At 57.0% G+C, this 27,504-nt stretch overlaps 1 protein-coding gene across 5 annotated transcripts in view; it reads right to left on the reverse strand.

Moving 5' to 3' along the window:
- Window positions 1-27,504, reverse strand: part of PBX1 (PBX homeobox 1) — a 110,656-nt gene that overhangs the window by 30,953 nt on the left and 52,199 nt on the right. Inside the window, exon 1 of one of the 5 annotated variants that reach the window (XM_072042134.1) lies at window positions 6,273-6,348. The exons of the other annotated variants lie outside the window; for them this stretch is intronic. Within the exon in view, the coding sequence (XP_071898235.1) occupies window positions 6,273-6,333 (61 nt within the window). The 5' untranslated portion in view covers window positions 6,334-6,348. Of the gene's footprint in view, window positions 1-6,272; window positions 6,349-27,504 lie in introns of those variants that run through there. 5 annotated transcript variants of the gene reach the window in all.

The following is a 27,504-nucleotide window of genomic DNA, read 5'->3' on the forward strand; positions in this document are numbered from 1 at the left end:
TGGGTCAACTTCGAGAGAACCAAACTGCTTTAGAAAACGGCAACTTTGCATCTTCCTGGGGTGGAAGAGGCCAAATTATTTGCTGAATTCAACCCAAATTCACGAAGCAGTCTGAATTACCCTCACACTGTAATTTTGGAGTGTGGGGAACTTAGCGCATGCCAAAATGTCTCTCATCTCCCAGGAGCAGCTCTCCATCACTTCGGGAGGCTGCAGAAGGGAGAAATGTATCGCGCCGCGCCGGGGAACAGCCTGCACAAGTTTTCCCCCAGCCCCTCCCCAAATGCCAAACCAGTTGCCATAGCGAGCGAGGAGCTGGCAGCACAACCCTCAAAAAGGTCTGGAAAATTATCACAAACACGTTGGGGAAAAAAAAAATAAAAAATCCGCCCCCCCCAAAGTGGAAAATGACCTAAAATAGCCCTTTCCATACAAAAAAAGGGCATGGTATCATGGTGGTTACCAAAGCCCAGATTCCCCAAGCACTGTGACTCCCCGGGAAGCAGAATGAACATTTATGAGCTCTTCTTTCCAGTTTTTCCCCATGATGACTGGTTTAGCTCATGGCCAGCAACCGAGCTGGGTAGGGAATCCTCTCGCTCTACATACCCAGCTATTGCTACACGGTGGTCCAACAAAGCATCACGGATCACACTTAAGTACTTCAGTTGCACCAGTCCAGGAGCATGCACCATGAGCTGGTCACCGAGCAGTGACATTTGGCCACAGCAAGCAGGCTGGGAGTGCTTACAGACCTCTGGAGCGATGCTGAAACGGGCAGAAGCGATGCTGGGTGCAGGCCGCCATGCCTGGTGTGCTTGCAAGCCTGAAGTCTCTTTATCTCAGTCTCCCCCTTCCTGACCAGGGCAGGATGAGCAGGTTCCAGTTGCTGCCGTGAAGTGGAATCAATCCCTGTCTGCACAGAGTATGTCCCAAATCCTCGTGTGGCACCGACCCCATGGCAGCAGGGAGACCGTCTGTGGCGGTGCGGCCTACTGCGGCTCGTCCCTATCCCATGCCAGAAGGACACAGGGATGGCCCCTGGTGGCTCCACACGGCAGCCGCAGGAGATAAAGCAGAGCAGAACGAGGCCGAGAAGTAGATCTGAGGAAAAGGAGGAACCTTTCTTGCTGGCCATGGGCTGGCTGGCTCAAGGGAGCATCTGCCTTGATGGAAGGCCGCTGGCTGTAAGGGTAACTTGGCGTTATGGGCAGCAAAGGGGAGGAGGGCAACACAAACGTGCACACATGCCTTCTTCCCACACCACTTGGAGCATAGTTGGGATTTTTTCCAATCCTTGATTGTAATATGGGGGCAAAAGAATCAGATTTTCCTATTCCAGTGGTTCAGCACAAGGCTCTGCCTCGGTCCCCCAGTGCCTGCTGTGGTGGGACCTCACCTTCCTCTGATGGGGTCTGGTGGTGGTCCCAGTCCCCTCTCCACAGCACCAGGAGAGCAAATTGTCACCGAGGGACTGAGCAAGCCATCGTCCCCACCCCAAGAGGCTCGGACATGGTGCTGTGCACACATGGAAACGCTTCCAGAGCCCGGAGTGGACGCGGGATTCCCCAGACCCTGCAGGAACAAATCAGCAAACAAAAGACGGGATTGCTCCAAGGACAGGTCCAGTCATAAAAAAAAAACACACACCCTCTGAACGCCAGTTGGGCTGGGATCTGCCTCCTGCTCCGTGCGGTGCTTTGCATATGAATTCTCCTCGCTGAAAAGAAATGGGTCCTTTGAATGAGCTGAATCTGCTAATGAGAAGCCGGGGCCTCCAGAGCCCCTCCGAGGACAAGGGTCCCATTTCGAGCGCCCCAGGCCAAGCCCTGAAACCGGAGAGGAACAAAGAAGAGGCTTTCCCCAGAAGGAAGCTGCTTTTCTAGCCCGCTCCCCTCCTGGAAAGGTCATCTCCCCTGGCCACGCTGCGCTGCTGCTCCACGCACAAAGCAGCCAGGGCAAGAAAGTCAGAGGTGAAAGGCCTGGCAGGAGCCCAAGCCCAGCGGCTGCCTCTCAGAGCCTCGTCTCCTGCCATCCTCCTTCAGAAAGATGCTCCTTGAGACTCCATCCATGAAAAAAAAAAAGCTGGCTTGGTGCTTGCTAGATGGCAATGCCCCGCTCGGGTCTGGGCTTCGCAGAGCAATTCAAAGTCCCTGCTGCCCAGCACGCTCCGTCACCAAGCCCTGCCGTGGGCTAGATTAAATCGAGGATTTTGTGCGGTTCAGGAGAGGTTTTCCAAAGCTCCAGGTCCCAGAGCAAAGCCATGGCAGGAAATCTTCCTCCCTTTCTCTCCCACCAAAACAAACGTCCTTACCAGCAGCTGGGGACGGACACGAGACTGCAAATCCGCAGCAGGAATCCTCCTGCCCTGGCCAAGGGGAGGTTACACGTGGATCACTGGCTCCTGCCATCGGTGATCAGCTCCTTGGAGTTCATCCCTGGCCCAAAGTCTCGGCCCTATGGAGGTTGGGCACTGCTCTTCCCCAGGAGACCGGGGTCTCCGGTTCCGAGGAACCATCCCTCCCCAAGTCACGGCTCCAGGCAATTCACAACCCCAAAATTAAAGAAATTAACCACATTTTCAAAGCCTGGGGGGGGTCCATCAAGCTAACACGGCTACGGCACGCAGTTTTGAGGTGTATGGCTTGTATGGCCAGGTATTTAGGTTGGCATTGGGTAGGCGGTTGGGGTGTGATGGGCACGGGGTGCCTGCTGCTGCAAGCTGCGCCACACGACGCCCCTGGGGACACAGCAGGGAACAGGGACAGACAACACACAGCCCCCACTTGTGCCCCAAACCCACACCGACAATGTAGGATCCGACCTGCTGCCCCAACAGCCCCGTTTTGCTGGGACTCAGCGACCTCGGGCACACAAAGGAGCAGGCGCTTTGCGCGATGCTCGGCTCCTCGTGCCACCGTGCCCGGCGTCAGAGCCCAACGTGCCAGACAAAGCCCGGTTCTTTGAAAGGCAACAGCCGGTCGGCAGCGTTTTAGGGCCAGAAAACAGCTCTGAACGTTCAGTTCCTTTTTTTAAATAGAGGCCCCTTCTGTAAACGATCTGTTTGGACAGGAGGGAGAGTGCTGCAAGAGTCCAAGCGCTTGTGAAATAGGATCAGCTGCGTTCGCTTCAGCTCCATTCAAAACATGTGGGGGAAGAAAGAAACCCAAAATTGGCCTTTGCTGGCAAGGCTGGGGGGGGGGGGGGGGAAAGGGAGAAAGAAGGAGGCCGTCCACCTCCACACGCCTCAAAGGGTGGGAGAGACCAGAGAAAATGGAGGGCAATAATTAAAAAGGATCAATTAATGGCATTTCTGTGTCGAGGCGTCTGTGTGTGTTTAATTATATTCCGTGCAAGATCTTGTTGACACAAATTTCCGTGCCGCGGGGCAGTGGCGTAACGGGATCCGGGTTTGTGTGTCCCTACCCACGGAGCCCCAGGCCACCCCAAAATCAAGGGGGCACAGCAGGAGGGCCAGAGGACCTTTTTTACAGGACAAGCAAAGGGCAGAAACATGAGAGATGAAGCAGGAGGGCCAAGGAGGGGCTGATGACAGCCCAGCTTGGGGATTTTACCATGAAGTCCATCCTCTCCAAAGGCTTTTGGGCAGAGCAGGGCTGACACCAAGGCTGGAAGGGCGAGGGATGGGGTGCTGGACACACAGCCCCCCTGCTCCTTCAGCCCCAGCCTCCTGCGAGAGAGGCCCACGCCATAAACAGGCAGGAGATGAAAAAAAAAAAAAAAAAAGGAGCAAAAATCTTCGACAAACTCCGGCTGCGTCCCAGATCAAAGATCATCTCCAGCGGGCCATCTGGTCCTTGTAAATGTAAAACCAAATTGAAAGCCCTGCCCTCACCTCCTCCGACTCCCTCGGCAATATTGCTTTTACCGTTCGGGGCCGAGGAAGGAGCTGGCAAAAGGCATCTGTATGTAATAGAGAGCCGCCACGCAGCTGGGCTAGGGATTTGCTACCCCCCCTTTTGTTAATCACGAAGCAGAGGTAAATGTTTGCTTTGGTTCTCCAGGGGCCCTGTCATTACCGGGGGCTTTGGGAAGAGCCCGGGGCTGGAGGAGGGCTGCCTCGCAGCTCCATCGCTCCTCCAGCTAGGGGAACGGTTGGCACCCCCGGCTGGGTTTGGGGAGGGACACAAAAACCCCAAGCAGAGAGAGGAGATGGTTGGAGATGGAGGAGCCCCCCAGCGTCCTCCTTCCCATCCCCACGGTGCTTAAAGCAGGTCCCCCAGCACCACCCCATGCAAAAACAAAGAAGGGCTGAAGCAGGAGCCCCCCAAAAGGGGATGCAACCCCTCCGAGGCACAAAGAAACGGCGACAAACCCCGCCGCCGCCAACCCAAATCCTCCAGGCTCGCCTCGAAAGAGGAGCAAGGTAAGGAGGCAGCTTGAGGAATTCCTCCCCATCAAGCTTTATTGTGTTATTCCAACTAAGCAGAGACAAAAAGACAAATCTCAGCTCCCTACTTTCATTTATAATTGAACCCAGTCCAGAAGGATGGAGCAAGTACCATCTGTAATGCAGAGTGCATTAGCAGCCGGCAGAATGAAATATTCAAATTACTGTAGGCTACCTCGCATTTTAATGACAGGGTTACAAAAACCTGACTTGTAAGTGGAGATTGGACTGGAAGAACAGAAAGTTTGTTTTTCCAGTGCATGAATTAACCTAACAAAATGCTACTTTCAGGGAAAAAAAAAAAAAAAAAAAAAAGCGTTTGCATGGGTAATGCTGCAACACATCCCAACAGGCTCGCAAGAAAAAAAAATAAAAAATTATTCCATTTAGCTATCCTAATTGATATATTGCCCTGGGAGATGAAAATACTCAGGGAAAAAAGGGCGAGAGCTTTTTTCCCTTCGGCTGAGGATGCCAATAAATGCACGTGTGTCTGCGGGAGCGTTAACAACACGGACGGGGTCCGTGCACGGGCGTACGGGGTCTGTCCGCGTGCGTTTGCATCCGTGGGGTGCATGGGTGCAATAGCTGCATTAGCTGCATCCTTTTGATGCCATGCACAATTTGAATATGCAAATCACCCCCTCGATTCTCGTGCCTGTGCCTGTGCCGGGATCCATTCGTTTTGATATCGTTAATCAGGGCTGCCGAAAAGCCTGACACAGTAAGTGGCTGTAGCCCCTAGCAGTAGTCAAGATGGAGTGACAGGCTCCATTTAAGATGTCACAGCATATAATAAAGTGTAAAACTATACATAAAATAAACGGGATAGAAACAATAAACTCGGCTCTGGCTTTGAACTTTTCGCGGCGAGCGGCGCGGCGCCACGAGCACACGCGCGTGCAAGCGGCCGGCGGGCACGGGGCAGGGGTGGCCGGTCCCTCGCCACCGGTGCGGGGTGGCACAGGGGCTCCGCAGCCTTCCCCTATACCCACAGCCAAAATTCCCAGGCTCCAAACCTTGTTGATGCCTTCTGATGTCTCTCATGGTGTGTCTGAGGTGGGAAAGCCACGCTCGCTTGCAGGATCGGGGGTGCAGCAGGTTGGTTTCCAGCAGCCTTTTGCTGGAGCAGGAGGTGCAGCTCCTTGCTGGCCCCATGGCACGAGGAAGAGGAAGGTTTGTATTTAGGCTGAGCTTTGCTTCCAGCAGCTCAGCAGCTGCAGGTGGGGAGGCAGCGAGGTCCCTGACACCTCCAGCCCGGGCTTTGCCACCCGCCTGGGTCATCAAAGCCCTTCCCTGGCAGGCTCAGGCTCATGCAAGGGGGTATTTCTCAGCCATCTCCTATCCTAAGGGGAGGTGCCTGGTCCAAAAGCCCCGTTTTGTCCCCCAAAACACCCCTCCGCACCCCGAACCCTCAGCTCTCCCCGCTGAAACAAACCAGTCGCTCTTCCTCCCGCTAAGCAGTTAAATTAGAGAGTATTCAATTAATAACAGCTGAATATTCTGTCACATTTAGGAAGATGTATGGTAAGACAAGCGAGTTGTGATGTCTGTGACAGAAATGATAAAAGTTCTCCCGACACAGCCTGGCAGATACTTGGCTGGAGGAGCCGTTTGCTCTCATGGACTCCAACGTCAGCACAGACACCAGCCCCAGCGCCGGCTTCAAAGGAGAGACGCTCCACACGGAGCAGGGAAACCTTTGCCAAATCGTTTGCAGGCAGCTCCCTCCCGCCCTCCTTCTGGGACCCATCTGAGCCCGGCTGTGGCAGCTCGCCGTGTCCCCGCAGGAGGAGAGCTCAGACCCTCCCGGGTCCCCCCCAGGCCCCCGGTTGCCCCCAGGCTGCCTCGGTTTACCCACCCGAGGAAGGGATGGAGGGCACGGCTCCGCCTCCCCGCTCCGGGGCTTGGCACGGCCCCATCACGGTGGGCAAACGCCGTGCCGGGGAGGTGTTCTCCATCCCATCAATGTGCCCAGGGAAGGTGTTCTCCACCTCATTTCTGCGCCCAGGGGAGGTGCTGGAGAGCGCTCTCCATCCTTCCTCTTCCCCCCCCGGGCGCCGTGTTTCCGGGGGGTTGTTTTTCACCGGTGTTGTTTGAGAAACCCGGTTTTGTTGCTAAGAAACTACCTTCGTGCTGCTCCGCGAGCAAAGACAAAGCAAGCGTCAAAATAACACGGTATTTTGACAGGAGCCAGATCATCACCAGCAACGATCCGCTCTCCCCGCTCTCCGGCACGCTCATTAGCGCGCTCTCCACGAGCCGTGGCGCCGCGGATAACCCACGCCCCGCGGATAACCCACGCCCCACGGATAACGAGGGGCTTGCCGCGTCCGTTCAGCCCCCAAACAAAAGCTGAATGAATGGCAGCCAGGGGGACACAGGTGCCTCGCTCGCTGCAAGATGGCACGAGGCTTCTTGTCGAAAGGTAGGGGGGAAAGAGGAGGAAGGGAGGAGGTAAAAGCTCTGCCCACGTACGCTGCAGCTCGCTCGATGCCTTGGCTCTGGTTTGGGGAAAAATGTAAGCACCTGTTGGCTTAGGTTTTGTTGGGTGGGTTGGGTTTGGTTTTGTTTTGGTTTGTTTTTTTGTCAAAGTCCTACTGGAGAAATAGCAAAACACAAAAAAATCCCCAACACATTCACCGCTCCAATCCCAAAGTGCTCTCTGCCTCCTGCTGCTCTCAGGGCGGGCAGATCCTGCCCCGCCAGGACTGGGGCACCCCACACTGCCATCAGTCTGATACAGAAATTACTCCAAGCCAAGCCTCCGGGATCCTGAAATGCAGTTTGCCAACCCATCCACCTCCCAGGGCAAGAGCACATCTCTGCCTTTCCCACAGGGGCATCTCTGGCCCCTCATTGCTGCTCCCACTGCAACTGGGAGGGCCTAATGGGGACCCAGGAAGGATGGGAAAGGCAATCCACCTGCCCCAAAAGGCAAAAAAGGGGCAAAAGCATCTGCAAGACTTCTGCTGCTGGTGCAGGATGACCCAGGCTTCCACGGGGGGGAGGAAAACCTAAACCCGAAGTCACAGGGCTCTACCTCCTGGCACCTGGCCCCATTGTCCTGCCCGCCCCGTGTCTGGGCATCGTGCCGGTGGACGCCACGGGGCTGCGGCCCCTTGGGGTGTGTGCGCAACATCTGGAGGCTGAGACCAACGGGGCTTGGAAGGGAGCGGTGCCCTGCCCCGCGTGGTTTTTAGGAGAAAAATAAAAAAAAGGAAAAAATGGTAGCCACAGGGAGCCGTGCCACAAGAATCTGGGTTGTTTGCCTCGTCCCCTGGGGTGGCTGGAGCGTGACGCTGCGAGCCCTCGTGCCAGAGCCCGGGCTGCTCCGCACGGACCCAAAAACACGGAGCAGAAACGCACGGCCCAGCTCCCGCAGGGCAGCAGCTTGCCATGTGTGCTTTCACTGCCAGAACGCCGAGCTCCTCCCCACAGTAGGAGAGAAAGGGAAGGGTGAGAAGAGCTCTGTCGAAACCCACCAAACCCCACCGACATTTCCCCGCAGCAGAACAAAGCCCTTGGAAATCCATCCCCCCCCCCATCCCACATGAAAGCGGCATTTTCTGGGCTAATTACACGGGCCGCTCCGAGCCTCTTGGCATAATGCGGGCTGCGAAGTCAGACATCAAAGGGGCAAACTTTAAAATAAATCCATAACAAAAAGGGCAGAGTCAATGGGAGATCTCTTCCCCGCCGCCGGGGTTGAAGGCCGGGAGCGACTCGGTTCACGAAACGCATTTGACCACCGTGACCTCCCAGGACACCTCGCCTCGGTGCACAAAGGAGACATCCCGCCGGCGTTTGTTTCAAGGGCTGCTCCTTTCCCCGCACGGAGCAGAGCCTCGCTGGGGTGTCTGGATGGCACCAGGGACCGTTCGCCCTCCCCGGTGCGCTCCAAAAGGCCCCCACGTGCTCCGCACAGCAGCCAGCCCTCGGTGACCAGCACACGGAGAGAGCTCTGAACCAGCAAGGCACGACCAGAAATCTTCGGGGTTTTAGGGCTACGGTCCTTCCACGGGCAGAGATTACCCCAGAGCTGACACAAGGCATTCCTGCAGCGCCCTGGAGAAGGGCAGGAGCAAGGAAACCCGCGTGGGATGTGGTGAGGAGCACCAGCACCCCCAGAAGTTGCATCTGAGGGATGCCAGCTGTGCTCCTGAAAGCAGCCTGCTCCAGCCCTTCACCCCAAAAGCTCCCCACTTCTCCCTCCCCATCATCATACGGCCATCTCTCCCCGGGACGTGCCACGCACAGCTCCCTCCCTCTCCCCCAGCCTCTACTCCAGGGGTGCCGGGGCCGGACCTCCCCGCGCTTCCTCCCGGAGCAAAGAAAGGAGAGGAGAGCAGGAAGGAGCCTGGGACGGCCGAGCGTGGGACGCGAGGGGAAGGTGTCAATTAAAGCAATGAGGCCCTCCACGTCCCCGTGCCTGACAGCCAGGGTGAGCGGAGCTGACAGGCAGAGCGCCGGCTGCCTTCCTCGCCTGGCTCGCTGCCCCCACGCACCCCCAGCTCCCAACCAGCTCGGCCAGGGCACGCGGACGCGGGCAGCGACGTGGTGTCCCCTGTCCCTGCCCCCAGAGACGCTCCTAATCACGGTAATTATAATGATTCCAGGCTTAAGCAGGCCACGGCGAGCCTGGAGGCAGATCGTAATGAAGCAGCCAGGGCTGGGTGGGAAGGCAGAGAGAGGCAGCGGGTCTGGGTCTCTCTGAAATGACTAACGAGCGCAGCGTAACGAGGCCCTGTCCCTGCGTGGGGTGACACGAGCCGGGTTTGGGGACACGGAGAAGGTGGCAGTGAGGTGGGCACCGCCTGGCATCTGCCGGGGAGCCCAGCGCTCGCCCCCGCCGCTTCCTCCCCCGGGAGATGCACCCGGAGAGCCCGCGCTTCGCCCGCTCCGCTCCCCTCCCCGCAGGCTCAATCTGATTACTGCTGATACACATCTTCTCCTGGGCTCCAAAACACGCTCTTCCCGGCTGAAGGATTCGCAGGGACACAGAAAACTTGTCCTGATTGCAGTGTTAATGGTCGTGCGGCCCATGTCATCACCGAAATGGCCTTAGGGGGAGACTTGATGGGTCTCTGAAGTCATCAGGACTACCCCACCTCATCTTGCTCCCCTTATTAAAACCATTCATCCTGGGAGCTAAATGAATATGTTTCATCTTCAAATGCTGAGACACAATAGCAAGCAGGCAGAGATCTAATAGAACAATACCCGTCTAATCATTCCTATTTTTCTCTCCGCATCTCTGCCTTCATATTACACGCGCGCGCCCGCGACACCGAGCCCCCCGCTCGCTGCGCCGGCGCCGGCCGTGCCCCACGGCGTGGGCAGGGGCGAGGAGAGCGCACGGCACGGGCTGCTGCTCACGCTGTCACCGCACCTCGTCCCCTGCCCATCGGTGTCCCCCCTCCGTGCCCGCACGCGTGGCAGCGCCCCGCCGGGACGAGGAGGAACTCGGATGCGCCCGGCACGATGGCGAGGCTGGAAAAAGCCCCAGGACTTTTAAAACTATATAAAGCCAATATAGAAGGAGTCTACCAGCGCAGGAGGGAGCAGGGCAGCAGACCCCTGCTTGGCGCAGCCGGTGAGGGGAAATATTGCATCCCGCACCCTGCATTCATCATTTTCACGCTCCTCCTCGCACCCGCTGCGGGTTTTCACGGCTCCCGTTCCCTTAGCTACAGGGATGATCTTCCCCTGCTTGCCGAAGCACCTCTTTGCATGCGTGATGTCGGACGAGGGGGTGGGGGAAGCATCACAATTTGTGCCTCGCAGGTCGAGGAAGGGGAGCAGAAAGGGCCGGGGAGGCGAGAGGGGGCTGCGGGGGCGCCCGCCGGAGCCGCCGCTCGCCTCCCCTGCGTAACGAGGGCTGGCACGACGAATCCCCGCTCCGTCTCATCATGAAGGATGATAACGGCGGCCGGCTTGGTGGCTGCCATCTGGAGCCCTGCCACGAAAGCCCCGCTGGCCCCAGGGGGCTCGACGGGGGCGACCCCGGGGGGCGAGGGCCGGGGCCGGGTAGCAGCGCCCGAGCGCGCCGCCGAGCCGCCGGGCCCACCCAGGCTGCCGCGCTTGTGTTCGCTGCCGTGGCAGGCTTCATAAGGCTCCGCTCTTTGACTGGCGTTGAGTTTATGTGAAAGTAATTAACAGTAATTAATCCTTAATTACAGTAATTAGCCAAGTCGCAGTAAATTAAACCACATCTGGAGCAGATGAGGGCTTCCGAACGGGAGGCTAGCGCAGGCGACAATCGGAGAGATGCTGAATTCATCTGACAGCATCTGATTAAGGCTACCTGTTGCAGGCAGCTCATTTGCATCGTGTTTTTGTTTGCGTTTCGCAGTAACCCTTTCAGCCGGGTGCCCGCCCCACACCTCCGCTCCTCCTGCCCCCTCCGATTTTCAGGAGCGTGGCGAAATCTCCAAGGAGGGAGCAGCCAGGAGCAAAGACGGGGAGCGGGAGAGGCGGAGAGGCGAGGCCGGCCCCAAAAGGCTGCCCTACAAGCCCTGGCTTCTCCGGGGTGGCGAGGATGAGCCCACACGGGGCCGGGAGATGCTCCTAGGGTTGGACATCAGGCGCCAGCCACCCGCAGCCTGCACGGAGCAGTCTCGGCTTCCCCGCACCCCGTGTCATAACAGGCACAGTGATACCAATAATAAAAGACCTCGGCACCGGAGGGGAGCACATTAGCAGAAGGGGCAGGTTATCATTAATAGCACTCAGCATTTACCCAGCGCCCTGCAGCCTCCCAGACCTTCAGCTGATGTTTAGCCACGCTCGCAGGGAGGGGGAAACCCGTCCCCTTCCCCTTCCGACGAGGGAGAAAGGGCAAAACGGCGAGAGGGAACGGAGCACAAGGGGCTCGGCTGAGGCTTGTGGTGTTTGAATACTGAAATAAAGAGCAAAACCACGCTGCCCTGACTCAACTGCAGGTGGGCAGGACACACGGGAGGCTCTGAGCTACCAGAATAACACCGGGGACCATTCACAAGGTCTTCTGAGCACGGTCCTCAAACCGTGCCGCTCGCCCCAAGCCCCGGGACGAGGATTTCCACCGAGGCAGAGAGCTGCCAGGGGGATTTCGGGAGCAGAACTGGAACTGGGATGGGCCAAAAGCAATCGCCTGATTTCAGCAGGTAGCGCAAAAGCCTCGGGGCTTAATTGCATGTAATTAATGAAGGCGAAGGTGCCATATACCTCGCCTTTCCGTCACACAGCACTGGGTACAGGGGTGGTGTTACCTCTGCATTGCGCTCCCGAGTGAGTCCCAGGTAGGGAGCGTTAAAAATCCCCTCAGTGCCGAAGCATTTTCTGTTCCCTGGAACTAAAAGCACACGGAATCGCCAAAGCCAACAGCTGCAACACACCCTGGAAACGATCAAAAGAGCCTCGTTTTGTGAAACAGCGCAAAGAGCAACATTTGCCCCTAATTGAAAAATAAAAGCAACTGTTTGAATTTCCTGCGCACACGAGGAAGGGAAATGTGGTTTCTCCACCTCGGCTTGGGCTCCGGATCGCTCAGGATTCCCCTGTGCTGCTGGAACAAGCCCAGCACGGACCCCTCACCCAGCCAGAAGTGCATTTTGCTGTCTGCCTCTCGGCTGGAGAAATGGCAATTCCCAGCTCTCCTCCCCTCCCAAGGAGAAAAGCGGTGTCCTGCAGCCCCGAGGGCCACCAGGAGACAAAAGTGAGGAGGAAAAATCATCCCTAAACCAGGCAGGCCTCTGGAGAGCACCTACTGGCACCTGGAGGTGGCCCTGATGACCTCTCCATGTGCACCCAAAACCACAACTGCTCCAGAAGGGATGAGGATTTGGCAGCCAGCTTGAAATACCGGGGAGGATTCCTGATTCACGACCCAGAAATTAACCCCACCGTCCTTTCGGTGCAACACTGCTCTCAGTCAGAAGGGTTTTGTTTTTAATAGATGTTCCATCGGGTTTTTAATTGAGATCCTTCGCAGCAAATCTGAGATCCTTCACAGCGTTTACAGCAAATCACATTATCTTGCTGCAGACAGATTTTTGGTTCGGAGGAAAAAAAAAAAAATAAATATATTTCTTATGAATAAAAGATTCCCTCGCGGATGTCTTGGAGAGATACACCCCCCGAATTTACAATGCCAACATTTTGCTGTGCGCAAGAACAAAATAAATCAGAAATCTGCACCCAAAGCAGGCAAAAGCTTGGGCTGGAAAGGCAGAAGGAGCGCGGGGACGCCTCTCCCCACAAAGGGGGCGAAGAGGTGCAGCACCATGCTGCTCCCAACGTGGACAAAGGCCGGCAGAAATACACCTTTGGCTTCTCCTGGGGCAAGGGCTAACTCTAAAAAACCTCTCTCCAGCTTTCAGAGCCCAAAGAGCCCCTCTGGCTGACTCACTGCACCCGTCTGAGGAGCAACCCGGAGCTCGCTCCGTTGCCAGCGGTGTCCAGAAACCAGAAAGCAAACGAGACCCTAAAAAAATTGAGGCAAGGGGGGAGGCACATCTTGCTTCGCCTCCCCAGAGGAGGGGGAATGAGGCCAAACCCGGAGCCCACGAGGTTTCCCCAGCCACCACGTGCATCCTTCTCGGGCCGGCCATCAGCGTGGAAGCTTTAATCTGGAAGCGGCACGCACGTGCAGGGAAATCCCTGTGAAAAACAGAATAAAACGAGGCCTCTACGCCCTACATCTAGGAAAGGGAAACAACCCAGCAGCGGGGCTCAGGAGGCAGCAAACCCACCCGGACCCACCATGGACATATCCACGCCTCGTAGATGCGCGCGTGTGCTCCTTTCGGGCCAAAGGCTCGGGTCCCTCCTCATCTGCGCGACTCAAATTAATTATACGCTTTAATTTCATGAATTATTAATTCGATTCTGACTCGGCAGCTTACGCTTATCCAGCGCTGCAGACTATACAATTCCAGCTTCATTAAAACATCACCAGCTGCCTGAGAGACAGACATTAAATAGCAGAGAGTAATAATAAAATTAAGCTCCCTGCGCATAGCAACAGAGTCTTCCCCGGCCGCGCGCGGAGAGGGGCCCCCGGTGCCACGGCTCCTTGCGAGGAGCTTCGGGCCCCATCCCAAGGCTTTCGGAAGCGGCCACGAGCAGCAGAAGCTGGTCTCACGGCCGTCCTTAGAGGTCTCGGGGTCTGGGGGATGCCAGCGGAGACGGGCACCGAGGGAGCGCCGCGTCCTCTGGATGCCACAAGGACGGGGCCGGCTCCGGGGCCTCCGAATAAATAAAGCCGGAGCGCTGCCTCCCGGCGTCTCCCTGGCAAAACAATTTATAGAGGGAAAATGTCGGAATTTAGACATTCCATTTAGCTGCTTCAGAAATCTAAGGACCCCAAACCTTGTGGGATTTGAGAAATCGATGGAATTAATTAAGGGAGATGTCCAGCGGTCTCCGCTAAGTAATCAGCAGGTACAGTAGACCTGAAATTCTATAAAGAAAAATGGGAAGGGATGACATTGAAGGAGGCAGTGGGGATTAAAAAATGAGCATCCGAGTGGTAAAGGCGCACACCCATTGATCGCTGCATTACGGATTAAGGCTTCAACGAGCAGCCAGAAGATTCTGTAGCAGAAAATGGTTACAGAGGATGAGCATGAACAGAGCGGATATATATAACCTCTGACAGCCAGGAACAACTGAAACAGAGGACAGCTCGGCGGTGAAGCCGAGAGCAGAAAGTTTTGGGGAGGGGGGGAGGCGAGGAGGCCTGGGGGGAGCCATTTGGTGCGAGGGATTGCTGCCTGGGAGAGGGGGCGATGGGGACAGGGACACCGGGGCTGGCGCTCGAGCCGGGGGTCACGGTGGTGGGCAGGGAGGTGGGGAGGTGGCATCGCCTCTCGAGGACACAGCTGGGTTTGCTCCCGAGCCTCGGTTTCCCCACACCATCCCACAGCACTGTCCTGCCTCCTCCACCCCAAAAGAGCCTGGGCAGCTCCACAATGCTGTCAGCCCTGCCATGCTCAACTTTCAGAGCATCCGTGATGCTCCCAAAATACAGCACGGGACGGAGGCATCCCTAAATCCAAAGGAAAGGGAACAAAGCAGTAACATCGTGCAGTAACAAAGTGTAACATCGGTGCAGTTATTCGGGACCAACCACAGAAATGCTTGTCCAGAGGTCTCCAGCACCACCAAATCCACAGCACCCAACCATGTTGCACGGCAGTCAGCTCAGACAAAACCCCAGTGACGTGATGAACCCGATTTTCCCTGCTTAAAACAAATCCTCACCGGGAACATCACAGCTGCACCCGACCCCGGGGAAGCAGCACCAACCCTGCCCGGTGCGCTGGGAATGGGAAAAGGCAAAAAAAAATGGGGCTGAATGGAACATTTTGATGAGAAACCTCGGAAAGAAAACCCCTCGGGGAGGCTGTCTGCGGAGGTCTTGGGGCCGGGGCCGGCGCCTCGCCGCCCTCCTGCCCGCTGCTCATCAATATGCATCGTCCGAGCGCGCCGAGCTAAATGTCAGCGGTGCCACCAGGGCTTTCCAGCCGGCGCACGCTCCCGGGCTCACGCTGAGCCCTGTCCCTTCTCATTCTGCTGCTGAATGGGTAGAAAGGGAGCACATCTCATGTGAGGGGCTACGAGCCAGGAGGGAGGCTTGTCGGGGATGCTCCAGGTATTTTGGATCCTCTGAGGGGTGAGCAAAGCCCACAGACCAGCGTGGCACAAGGCGTTCGCCCCAAACACGGCTGTGTCTATCCATACAGCCCTCTTCAGACACAGGCGTATCTCCATCCTTCCCCCCTTAAAAGCCTTTCAAGCCAAAAAAGCCTGCCCAAAGGTCAGAGAGGGCTCAAGCCAGACCCCTTTGAAGCGAGCACCGTGGCTGGAGATGCTTATCCCCCAGCCCGTACCAACAGGGACGCCTCCAAATCACACTTCCGAGGCCTTCGGGGTGCTCAGCAACACGCGAGGCACAGCTCATGTGTTGGGGAGCCCCGAGCAAAGGCTGGAGCAGATGCAGAGCATTGAGCACATTCCTTCCCCTGGCTGCATCGCAGCACGAGGCAGCGCCGGGACCTCTGCCCCTGCCTCCCCTGCCCCCAGCACTCATTTGGCATCCAGCGCCATCAGCTCCGGGGGGGCGCGCGCGGGGAGTCGCCACCGACATCCTCCTGGGAGCAGGGCGCCTTCCCCCACGGGGCAAACATTAGTGGGACAACTGGAAACGTTCAACTTGATTATAATGCTTTAAGAAAAGGTCACGGTGGAATTTCAGCGCTTTACCTTGAGCTCTGTTCGTTCCGCGCGGGACGAGATGGGAAGAGTCAGCTTGCCCTGGCTCGTGGCATCCACACGGCTCCGACTGCATCTCGGGGGGCCGGGGGAGCACAGAAGCCCCCCCAGCCCTGCGGGGCACAGCAACAAGGCACTGTGGACATGCGGGTGGGCACAGGCTGGACTATACCAAAGCTTTCCCCGTTTTCACCCCAAAGCTGCCTGACCCGCAGCTGATTTTGCGCAGCGCTCGCCCTTCTGCTTTTGAAACGGGCCCAAATACACCCAAAAAGCAGGGCAGAGCAGCCAGCAATTCCTAGATAGCATCTCCCTCGGTGTCTGGGAAGTTTTCTAGCGTGCCGTTTGGCGTCGTCCTTTCAGGTCCCAAAAGGGAGCCAAGGCAGAAGCGTGGCAAGGCAGCAGGGAGATCCTCGCTCACGGCACCAGTGCCACCAGTGCCACCTCTCCGTCCTGGAGAGGCCGGGGGACAAAGCGAGGACGTGCAGAGGGGCTGACACGGTTTTGGCCGGCACTACAAGTGAAGGCTCTGTCTTAAATTTGATCTTTAAGCCCTCTGATAAAGGGGGATCTGGCACATCCCAACTCACAGGGGCAGAGGAGGGGCCCTTGTCCTCTGCGCGGCGGAGCGGGGGCAGCTCTGACCTGGAGCGGGCAGCTTGCTATCAGCTGGGCGAGAGGAAAACCAAGGTCAGGTTTGTTTGTGGCCAACTGAAAGATGCTCTGCCCCCAGCAATGTTCCTGCTGCCATAATTAAATCTGTCGTCCTACAATTTGCTGCCAGGGGAGGTCTCGGAAGGTCTCCGAGCAGAGGCAGGAGCCGAGCGCTGGTGGAGATGGAGCCATCTGCCCCCACCCGCGTGTGGGCTGCCAGGCCCGGGCCCAGGCGGGCGAAGGGAGGAGGAAAAGCCACGGGGAGCTCCGGGTGGCCACAGCAATTTGTGGGGAAGGGCAGGCTGACGAGGGTTTTTGGAGATTTACAACAGGCAGCGCCATGAAACCAGACAAAAAGCCTGGGTGAGGAGCTCTCCCACAGCACCGGGCGGTGGCTGGAAGGGCTCAGCATCCTTCCCTGCCTGCTGAGTGCTCCCCGAAGGGGGAACAGTCCGACACGCTACCCAAGCACGAGCCCTGATCGTTTCCTGCCCCCTGCCATGCAGCGGGAGCGCAGGGACAGCGTGACACTCGGCCACAAGCCGGGCAGCAGCTGGCGGGTCCCCTCCGCAGCATCCTTCCAACAAAAACCAACCGCGGGCGCGCTGGGGGAAGGTGACACTTACTTAAAAGCCAGCTTGGGCAGAATAAATCTCTCTCTTTTTTTATTTTTTGAGGCCACAGGAGGCACGCAGCCCCCCGTGTGCCCAGCGTTTGCTCCAACTTTCTGGAGCGCGCAGACGCACCTGCCTGTGGAGCCGGGATGCTGAATTCCCACCGCTCCGGCGCCGCTCGCAAGAACTCCCAGCTGCTGCCAAAAGGTATTTTTAGCTGCATTATTTATTTGAACACCTGCCTGAGACTTCAAGGCAGAGTACGGAGCCTGAGCAAAGGAAGGAGGGGAGGCGCGGGGCGAGCTGGACCTTTTCCACTGGAAGATTCGAGAGCGGAGGCGAAGCAAGGCCTGGGCTGCGCCGAGGAAGAGGATGGTGCCTCCAGGATCAGGGCACCAGGCGAATCCCAGCTCCTGGGAATAGCCCGGCACCTGAGCAGGCTGGAAAGGAGCTCCAACCACCCTCAGTGCGGGGCTGCCTTCGGGGAAATCAGGCTGGTTAGGTATCTGAGTGCACAGCACTTTGAGATGCTCTCGCTCGATGCGATATCTGCAGCGGGAGCGCTCAGGTCTTTCCTGGGTAACCCCATCTGGGGAGAACACTCAGTAGGACTGCCCTCGTTTAAAATGCCCTTCCTCTACACCGAAGCGGTGCCACCCCAGAAAAGCATCCCGTTCCCCCTTGCCTCCTCTCTCCTCATTACAAGCCACCTTCCCTGCTGCTGGGGTGGGCACAAGGCACCTGGAACATCAATTTCAGCCAGCCAGCCCCCGAGAAGAGAGGAAACAGTGAGGAAAAAGTGAAGGAGGTGAACTTCTCTCTTTTTCCCCCAAAGACGGAGGTGCCCACGTGTACCCCAGGGCACTGCAGGAGCCCAGGGAGCAATTCACAGGCCAAGCAGCGGGCACACGGGAAGCAACACGACACCTGGAGTTATTTTTGTGTGCCTTTCTTGCCACCCCATTCACTGATGCGAACAAAACCTCCCCTTTCGCTGAAATAATCCCCCCTTCTCTCTGAAATCAGCCAGGAAAAAAAAAAAAAGGAGGAAAAAAGAAAAGCAGCATCTAAAAATAAAGGCCAGGCCAGAGTATGTGCCTCTTGGTTGGGCTCCTGTGCTCACAGATCTGCTTATTTTGGCCTATCTCTCCCCAGCGATAAGGCAGCTAACAGCCCGTTATCAGCCAGTCAGTGAAAATGTGCTCCAGCCTGATTAGGGCTCAGTCTTTGCCAAGGTTATAAACAGCCGTTATCGTTCTCCCAAACAGAATAATCCGGACAGTATCAGCTCAGAAACATATGGGCCACACAGCGAAGATAGCCGCTGACGGACACTTCATTTTAATTGTAACGAGTGGTTAGCAGCAGCCTCCAGACAACAGGCACAACTGCCCAATTGGCAGTGGGTTCGCCTCTTCTCCTGCAGCCCCCCTCCCTCCTGCTGGCCGCACGTTTCCTCCTCTCCCCCGTTTCCCTTTTCTCTCCGGATCTGGCTGAGGTCGGGGTCCCGCTGGGGGTCACCACGGTGCCAAGAGGGTACGTGGGGAGCTGCGTGCCCCTTCCCGAGGCTTTGCAGCCCCCCCGGCGAGCACGGATGCCACCGAGCAGGACGGGAGCGGGCACGCAGCACCCAGCTTATCTCCGGGGGTGGAAAATGGGCACAGGGCAGCGGTGGCACGAGTGTGGCCACGTCACGCCTGACGTCCGCGTAGGATGTAGGCTGGGGCACGGGGAGGCACCCACACCGAGCCCTGGGTGCCAGAGCTGGGACTGTCTGCAGCTCAGCCACCCCTTCTGCTCGCTCCCCTCTTCTCCATCAGCCTTGGCAGCAGCCAAGAGCACTGGGAGAGCTTCATCCTTGACCCAGAAGACAAAACCATGCGATGGCAGCTCGGTGCACAACGGTTTGTGCCCCACAGGCCAGGAGAACAGGGACATCGGGGCACAGGGGTGCCTCCTCCCCAGTCCCTGACTGCAAACGGTGTGGGGTAGGCACCCGACACGGCCACAGGAGATCCCAGTGGATCACGCACGGCCACAGGAGCACTGGTGCTGCCCGTGGACTCTCCCACCGGTCCCCCCTGCACACCACATGCCGGGGTGCCCCGTGGTCCCCATCCCTGTCCCCATCAAGCCACCGCCTCGCTCCTGGCCCGAGTGCCAGTTCGGCAGCAGGCAGGGTGCGGGAGGAGGGGCGCCAAGCCCTCATTTCACATTCTCCCAGTGTCCTTTCTGTGTCATACTTCTTTTTTTTTTTTTTCCTTTCCCCTTTCCTCCCTCCCTCTTCCCAAAAGGGGTGGTTTAGCTCAGAGAGCCTTAAACACATTTGCATTCCCAAGACAAGCTTAGGCATAAATTCATCTCAGTGCAGGGGTCTTTTTTTTTATTATTATTATATTTTTTTTCCCTCCCTACGCTCCTGATTTTCATCCCTTCTCCTTTTCTCTCCAAACCCAAAATGAATTCAGCCAGAACCCTTGCAATCCCGGCGCCGTGGCGCTGCGCAGTGCAGGATTACAAGGGATCCGAGGGCTTTCCTTTTCTCTCGCCTCGCTGCACGCCGTGCTCCTGATGCTGCTGTCAGTAACAATGCGCGGGGATCAGGCTCTTAGCCCCATTAGCTGCACTAACCTTCCTCCCCAGCCAGCCCCAGCTGGGAGAAATCACCCCTGATTCCTCGCAGGGGGGAAAGCAGGGAAAAAGAGGGAAACCCCCCGAACCTGACGGCAAAATGTCAGCACGGGGAGGCGAGTTAAAAAACCTCGGGAAGACCCAGGACCAAGGCTCCAGTCACAGACGCCTTCCCACATCATCTGTATTCCGATCTCGGTGCCAGCGGAGCTGTGCTCGGAATACCCAAGGTCTCATAAAAGATTCAGGCCTTATTGACTTCCTTGCATTCGCCGCCGTTTCACGGGGCTCCTGCTTACTCCTTTTTGGCCCCTGAAGGATCCTTTTCGAGTTGCCATCGCGGGTGCCCAAGCCGAAGAAGCGCCCTTGCTCGGCGGCGCGGGCCTGGCACATTCGGAGTGGTGGAGGAAAGCTCTCCTCCCGCTTGGGGGTTCAGCCCCCAGTCCCGAGGAGGTGAAGGGTGTTTATGGGGCTGGCCATATCATGGTGGTGATTCCCACTGCTCCTTGTCCTGCTCTGCTTCCCGGCGAGGAGGTGGCCAGGGGCACGTCGCGCGGGTTCGTGCCGAGCGTCACCGCTCCTCATTCGCATTCCTCCTCCTCCTCCTCAAGGCGCGCGTGCAGATCCCGCAATTACAGGGAGATGATGTCTCCCCAGCTAAAACCCAGCTAAATCTAATAGAAAGCCTAATTAAAAAGGCTAGCGCAGTAACAGGATGTCAGGCAACCAGAGGACGGGGGCGGAAGGCGGTGGCCGGGCCCTGCCGCGAAGGAGGCCCGGCGGCCACTTGGCAAGGCCCTGAGGCCACCCCACGACACACACGGGGTCAGCGTCCCCACAGCCGCTCTGCTGACACTGGCTAACACAGGCAGAAGACACAGATTTGGGGTTTATTTTAATCCCAGTCACATATTGAGGCGGAATCATCCCGAAGCTGGACATCCAGCCTCACAGCAGAGGCCTGCAGGCAGGACGAAGCCTCCGAGGGCTGGCTGTGGGGTGTCACAGCGCCCCGAGCGAATGTGCAGATCAGTCCCCTCACATTTAGTGTTCCTGTTACTCGGCTGCAGCCCTAAGGAACAACAGACAGTGGATCAGGGCATGGCCAGCCCCTCAAATAGCACCCCAACACCGGTTTTAGGCACAAAGGATCAGGGGAATGAGGCTTAAATCCTGTAACTCACACGCTGCAGATCTCCACACGCAAGCCAAACAGAGGTGCCCACCACCACCACACACAACCAGCCACGGTACAACCCTCAGACCCGCACAGGCGTCCCGTTAATTAATCCTATTTCCACGCCACCTAAAAGCCTCACACTGCACCCAGACCCCACCCGGGAAGGCACTGCCTAATGTAGGAAACCACCGGGTACAAAACCAAAACAGCGCACAGAAACACAGAGATTTCCATCTCTCTCTACATGCTCCAACATACACACCCCCTCGGTTGTTTATATATGGCACGTGCACAAACCCTCATACAGCACGTGTGTGTACACCCCAAGGCACGCAGGCACGCACCTACACCCGGATCTGCACAGCCTGGGGAATATTTATGCAGAGGCAAACCGTACAAACACTCCGTGCACCCTGCTCCGTGACAGCTCAGATTTTCAGTAATATCATAATATTATTTTTTAGATCAGTTAAGGTATAAAATGTGCGCTCTCTCAGTCTTTAATATTAATAAGTCTTGTAACTAGCAGTTTCTCGTAGCTCCGAATTCTTGAGCACAACTAGAAAGGGCACTTATCCTGAAAAATCTAATAAATTTACAGTTTTATATACTTCCTTCAATTGTAAAAGTCTTGTTCAATAAACTTTAAAATGCCACTATAGAGCAATAACACAGACAGTATAAACCCAGCCCTGGGAAAGCTGTGCAACCAGAAATTGTTCCCCTTTCTGCTACAGCAATAAAGTTTTATATGTTTGAACTGACTGTAAAAAGGTTTGAATGTTGGCAACTGGGGAATAATCTGTCTTCTTTATAGTTATTATCATATTTCCCACAAGACCCTTTGGTCTGTGTCAATCCTTCTCGTATATGACACCTTTGTACTGTCAGCGAAAGCAAGAATACTTAACTTTTTGTGTGTGTGCGCGCGTGTGACTAGAGGTCCTTCTATCTGTTTTTCTTCAGATTACAGCAACCGGGAATAAATTATCTGTGACATGCTGCATTGGAAGCATTTTACCAAATCGAGCCGATTTGGAGAGCAGCCTTCCTCCTCGGGAAGAAAGCGAAGCGCACGGTAACAACCAAGGGGTTATTTCTCTTGCTTCCTTCATTTCCTCTCCACTGGCTCCAGTGTAATTGAGGAACGGGAAGATGTGAGGACCCCTAACAAAAAAGGGATTTCCCAACTGCTTCGCAACGTGGCAGGGGCACGAGGGACAAGAAAAGCCCTTTGATTGACTGTCCGACTGCACGCTACGCACAGCGGCTGCCACCATCCCCGCAGCTCCCCCGGCACCAGCGCTGGCCCTGGGCACCCAAGGTGGCACCCTGGGGCCAACAGCCACCCGGTATGGTGGCACTGACCCAGTGCTATTCCCTTAAAACCAGATTTGGGATGAAGGGTGGCTCCTCCTGCCTCTCCACCACTGTCTGAAGCAGAGGGCAGGTCCAGCAGCAGCATCCCGCGGCTCAACCGCTGGAGCCAGAGCACCCAGACACCTCCTGGAGAGGAACATTTTGGGGATTCGTGCTCAATCCCCAAGAAATCTGACCCAACTCTTTAAGGAGCAGCAGGTAGGGACATGGAAATGCCTTGAACTCATTCATTTCACAACCTAACGATGGTCCCAGTGCAAGGCTGCAGGCAAGGGGATCCCAGTTCTCAGCCTTCCACAAAGACACGGCGCAGTCCCCAACCGGGGGGGTCCCGCAGGTGGCAAAGACGAGGCTCAAGCCCGGATTGAGATGTCAGAAGAAGTGATGTTAAAACACATTGGGAAAATGAAAAATGAGGAGTCACCAGGACCAGATAATACCTGTCTAAGAGTTCTGCAGGGACTCAGAAATAAAATGATTGCATATTTTCATTAGCGGCTCAATCTCTCATTACACCAGAGGACACAAAGTGTCATACCCTATTTTTAAAAAATGGAGTGAGATGAGCCACCGATTCACAGACTTGTGAGTCGCACTTCAGTACCAGCTCGGATGATAAATAGGCAGGATAAAGCATCGAGATGGACACGATACCACAGAGATTAACTAGCGGTGCCTGTGAGAAGGAGAAAACCATGCCTCGCTAATCTATTACAATTGCCGCGCACCCAACAGCAGCGGGCACCGAGTGCCGCTGACGTTACTTGGATTCCCCCAAGCTTCCACCCGTTACTCACAAAGCACCAATTTCAGTCCTCGCCCAGCAAAAGCCAGGGCTAAGGGTTGGGAAAAACGATGGAAGGGAGTAAAAACAGTCCGTGCTTTCAACTCGGGAGCTTTGTTAGCATTTAGGCAACTCGTTCCTCGTGCTTGTGGCCGGGAGAAGAGGAGCAGCAGCAAGGCGGAGGAGAACACGAGCATGGTCCCATCTCCTCCAAGGATGGGCAAGCGAAGCGCCGCGAGTCGGAGAGAAGGCGGGAGGTAAAAGTCAGCGAGGGGAAAACGCACAGGGAGGTAATTTCGTTACTCACACACGCTGGCCACGACAAACTTTGCCGGCCACCCAGCAGAGCGTGAAGGCGAGGGGCAGGCGGCGCGGGGAGCAGCGTCCCGCGGCGAGGGGCAGCGCCCAGGCTCCTCGCAGCCCCCTCGAAGGCGAGGAAGCTGCGGCACAAACGGCTCAGGCCATAAAAACAACCCGAGCTATGGAGAGACTCGGTAATGAGGAGAGACTGAAACGAGCGCCGAGCGCTCATTAGCCTTCAAAATGCAATTTGATCGCTACGTGGACGCCGGGAAAAGCCATTTACGTGAAGCAGAGGAGTGCAGAGACGCAGGCAGCCTGCCTGCCCTGGGCGAGAAGCAGAGGGCTGGCCACCAGCACGGCTTCTGCCCACGGACAGGACCTCGTCCTGCCCCTCCGGGCACGACAAGCGGTGCCAAAAGGCAAGCTGAGCACCGCAGCCACCAGGGGATGGCTTTTGGACCCTTTTGGACCCCGACAAGCCCAGCGGGTTTCCAGCAGGCTGAAAAGGCAGCAAAACCCCTGGAGATAAGGAACCCGCAGGCGTTTCCCTCTGCGAAACCCCAGCCGCTCCAGGAAGCAGCTCCCGGGGACAAAAAGGGGCTTTCCACGGGGGAACCACGGAGGAAAACGGCTCGGGCTCCCATCACAGGGAACACCACCAGCCCCACACCGGGGTGGGCACCTCCTGGCCCAGCTGCGGGGGGCTCGTGCCCCCCGGCACCGGCCGGAGCAGCGAGGGTTAAGGCCGGGCAGCACCGCGCATCCCTGCTCCGGCGTGTTGCACGAGTCCATTACCTCCCGCCACATTACCTCATTCATTTCTTATATGCGGATGGTTTATTCTCCCATGAGCACCCTCGCTGGCAGACATGGCTAGTATAAAGTCCCCTCCCTCTCCTGTATTTCTCTATCCATCACATTTAACACTCTGACAGTAACAGTCTATAATGTTTCTATTCTACAAAACCGCTCTGTCAACTCCGGGCTTCCAGAGCAGCAACTGAGGAAAATAAATAACATCAACGCCAGGCCCGACAGTATCACAGCTTGCTTTCTGCTGGGGGTTTATTTTATTTTATTTTTTTCCTAATATTCTTTAGAGAAAGGGGAAAGCAAGAAAAAAAAAAAAAGAGAGAGAAAGGGGGGGGAAAAAAAAGTGCACGCCGGCAACGTGCAGAGAAAGCGGGGAGGGAAGGAGGGAATTTCCTCCCCGACGCACGCCGGAGGGACAGGGGGAGATGTGCACGGCCTGACAAAGAGGGGGCCCTGCTGCCCCCCAGCCCTCCGCCCCCGCTGACCCCGCTCTTTCAGTGCCGGCGACGCAGTGCCCGGGGGAGCCTTTGTTCGGCACGGCCATGGGAGAGGGGAGGCTGCGGCAAGGAGCCTCCAGCGGGGCCCTTTCATGGCATCGTGGCCTCCTTCGCCCAGCCCAGGAGGTTGGTGGCATCCTGGCCGGCTCGGGGAGGGGGCTGTGGGCACCAGAGCGAAGCGGGGAGCGCAAGGTGCAGGGAGCTGGTCCTGTCCTGCTGCTGGGAGCGAGGTCCCTGCTCCAGCCCCGTCCCAGCTCTCCACACGAGGCTCAGGAGTCACTAATCCGCTGAAATAATCCGCTGCTGCTCACGGCTTAGCAGCCTCCCGTTCCTTTCCCTCTCCTTTCACTTCCAGGAGACTCCCCGGAGCCAAAAGCATCCCCGGAGAGCCTCCCCGGCGGGCTGGGACGGTGGCTGCGTCCCGCTGAGCGCCCTGTGCCGACACCCAGCGAGCAGAAAAGCTTCACTTTGGGCAATATTTTTGGTTTCCCTGATAGGGTTACGCTGGTTTCCCCACCAGGGTTATGCTGGTGTTGAAGCTGTGGGCTGAAAGCTCGCCTTCCTTCCGCAAGAGCGAAGCGGAGACCTGCTCAGGTGGTGCTTTTCACGGGGAAAAAAAAAAAAAAAGAGCAAACACACGCCACAAGAACTTTTCCAATCAATCAGGCAGACACAGCCCTTGACAGCCCTGCAGACCTGGGGGCTCTGCTCGTCAGGCGGCGTGGAGAGACAGGCAGGGAGGAAACGTGGGGGATGCAGAGAAATTAAAAGGGCTGGGGAACCCCAAAAAACGTGATGGGCTGGTGGGGAGCAGGCACCATGTTGGCACCATCCCCGCAGCCTCCTGTTTATCCCCTTCCTTTGCACCAAGCGGCCGAGCTCTGGCAGCTCAGTGCACCCCATTTCCATCATCCCAGGCTCTGGGACATTAATTGGGGTCGAGGAAATGGGAATGGGGCCACCATCGTATGGGGCTGCCCCCAAGGCACCTGCAGCGACGCCGAGACCCTGCTGCGACCCGGCGGGCACGGGGCTGCGCTGGCGCCTCCCACATGCGTGCTTGGAAAGCTGCCTTCAAAAAAAAAAAAAGGAGCAAAGGAAGAGCAGAAAGCGGTTCCCTCCTTTGTTGACATACCTGCCAAGGCCTGGCGCTGGCTGCTGTCAGTCATCCGCATGAGCTGACGCCTCTCCAGCCGAAAGCAAGGCGAGCGAGAGCAAGGCAAGCACCACAGGGACGGATCCTGCTCCGACGGCCCCCACGAGCGCCGACACGGGATGGAAACCACCAGGAAAGGGTCGAGTTGGGGAAATAAGCAGCAGTTTGGGACGGGGACACGATGCCACCCAGGGCAGGCGGCACGGGCTGGGTATGCTCGCAGGATCCTGCCCGCGTTTGGAGGCGGCGTGCGAGAGGCAGGTGCCTGGGGAGAGCCCGGCTTTGTTACGGAGCCTTGGGAGGCTCTCAGCAAACAAGCCAGGAAGGAAGCTAATGGGATTTGGGCTCTCGGCTGGAATGGGATAAAGGATTAGGACTCCAGAAGCAGCTATTTTTGCCACGGGGCTCGCGGTTCTCCTCTGGGAAGGGCCTTTATTCCTCGGGAAAAAGAAACTTCCCACTTGCAAAGGCAAGAATAAAGCTTCCCACAGAGGGCTGACAGCATAATGTGCATGCGGGCCCGCGTGCGCGCAGACACACACCTCTCCAGGCACGCTTACAGAGCACGCTGCAGGAACACAAAGAATTAAGGAGAAACCAGAGCCACAAACCCAACTCCCGGCTTTGATACGAAAAAAAAAAAAAACAAACACCACCTTCCAAGCGTGTTTTTATCGAGCCGTGTTATTTTCTCTTCACAACTGCCCCTCAATAGCTATATAGGTACGCGGATGAGGTTTGTATTTAGCTGAGCCCCGTCACTGGCAGGCGTGTTATTTGCTCTTTGATCGCAGCCATTATTTGGGTTTAAAAACCCCCCTCTGCCCAATGCGAGCGGAGGAGCCGGGCCCCGTGACGGCGGCTGCTGCTCGCGGCGCGCAACCAGCGAGCAGCCCCGGAGGAGAAACGTTTGCAAACAATTCGCAGGCTGGGGGTTTGCTGCTGGGACCACCTCGTGTTGAGGGGATTCAGCCATTTCCCCTTCGCTTGTGCATCGGGGGCTGCCGGCAAACAAGCCCCAAAACTCCAACAGAAAAGGTCGGGGGGCTGCGGGGAGGGCTCGCCACCAGCTTTGTGCGCTCTGGTGAACGGAAAGACCTCGAGCAGCCCTAAGGGAAGAGCAGTCCCTCAGGCCTCTTCCGACAGGCACATCGAGGGCTGGTCGGGGTAAAAACACAGCCAAAACTCTGCGTGCCAGCCTTCGGGACCTTTTGGGCCCAGGCTCCAAACCCCACGCAGACGAGACGTGCGTGGATAAAGGACAGAAAGTTTGGGTGCAGCTGGAAGAGCCAAACCTCCCGGGTTTTTGCTGCTTCCAAACGCCAGGAGCGGGCGCACAGCCGCTGCCAAGGCACACGGCAGAGCCCAGAAACGAGGGAAGCAGAGATGTGTGCGGGACAGGGAAACGCTTATTTTCTACCTGCAAGAAGCACGAGCTTCAGGATGATTTTCACAGGACAGAAGGCAACTGAGGAAGCCAAAAGCCTTCCAGCTTTAGCAAGCATCCCCCAGCACCCCAGGCTCTGAGCCGGAGCTGCGGGGCTCCCCGGGGAGCCGGCTGCTGCGTGCACCAGAGGGCAGCAGTGACAAAGCCACCCATCTCCTCTCCCAGCCCCGAGCCACCCTAGAGGCAAAACCCTTCTGTTTTCAGGACGTTTCTCACCTGGTGCACGCTGTATAGGAGGACGAGGGGGCAGAAAAGAAGAAACACCAACCCCTGGATCCCTCTCCGTTACAAAAACCATTTCCCAGCCTGATGCAGCCGTGTGACAAACGGAGCCGGAGCCCTTTTTGGGGACATCCCCAAACCCTGGCCGGGGAA

Source organism: Anas platyrhynchos, chromosome 8, assembly GCF_047663525.1.
Source record: "Anas platyrhynchos isolate ZD024472 breed Pekin duck chromosome 8, IASCAAS_PekinDuck_T2T, whole genome shotgun sequence".
Classification (NCBI taxonomy): Eukaryota; Metazoa; Chordata; class Aves; order Anseriformes; family Anatidae; genus Anas; species Anas platyrhynchos.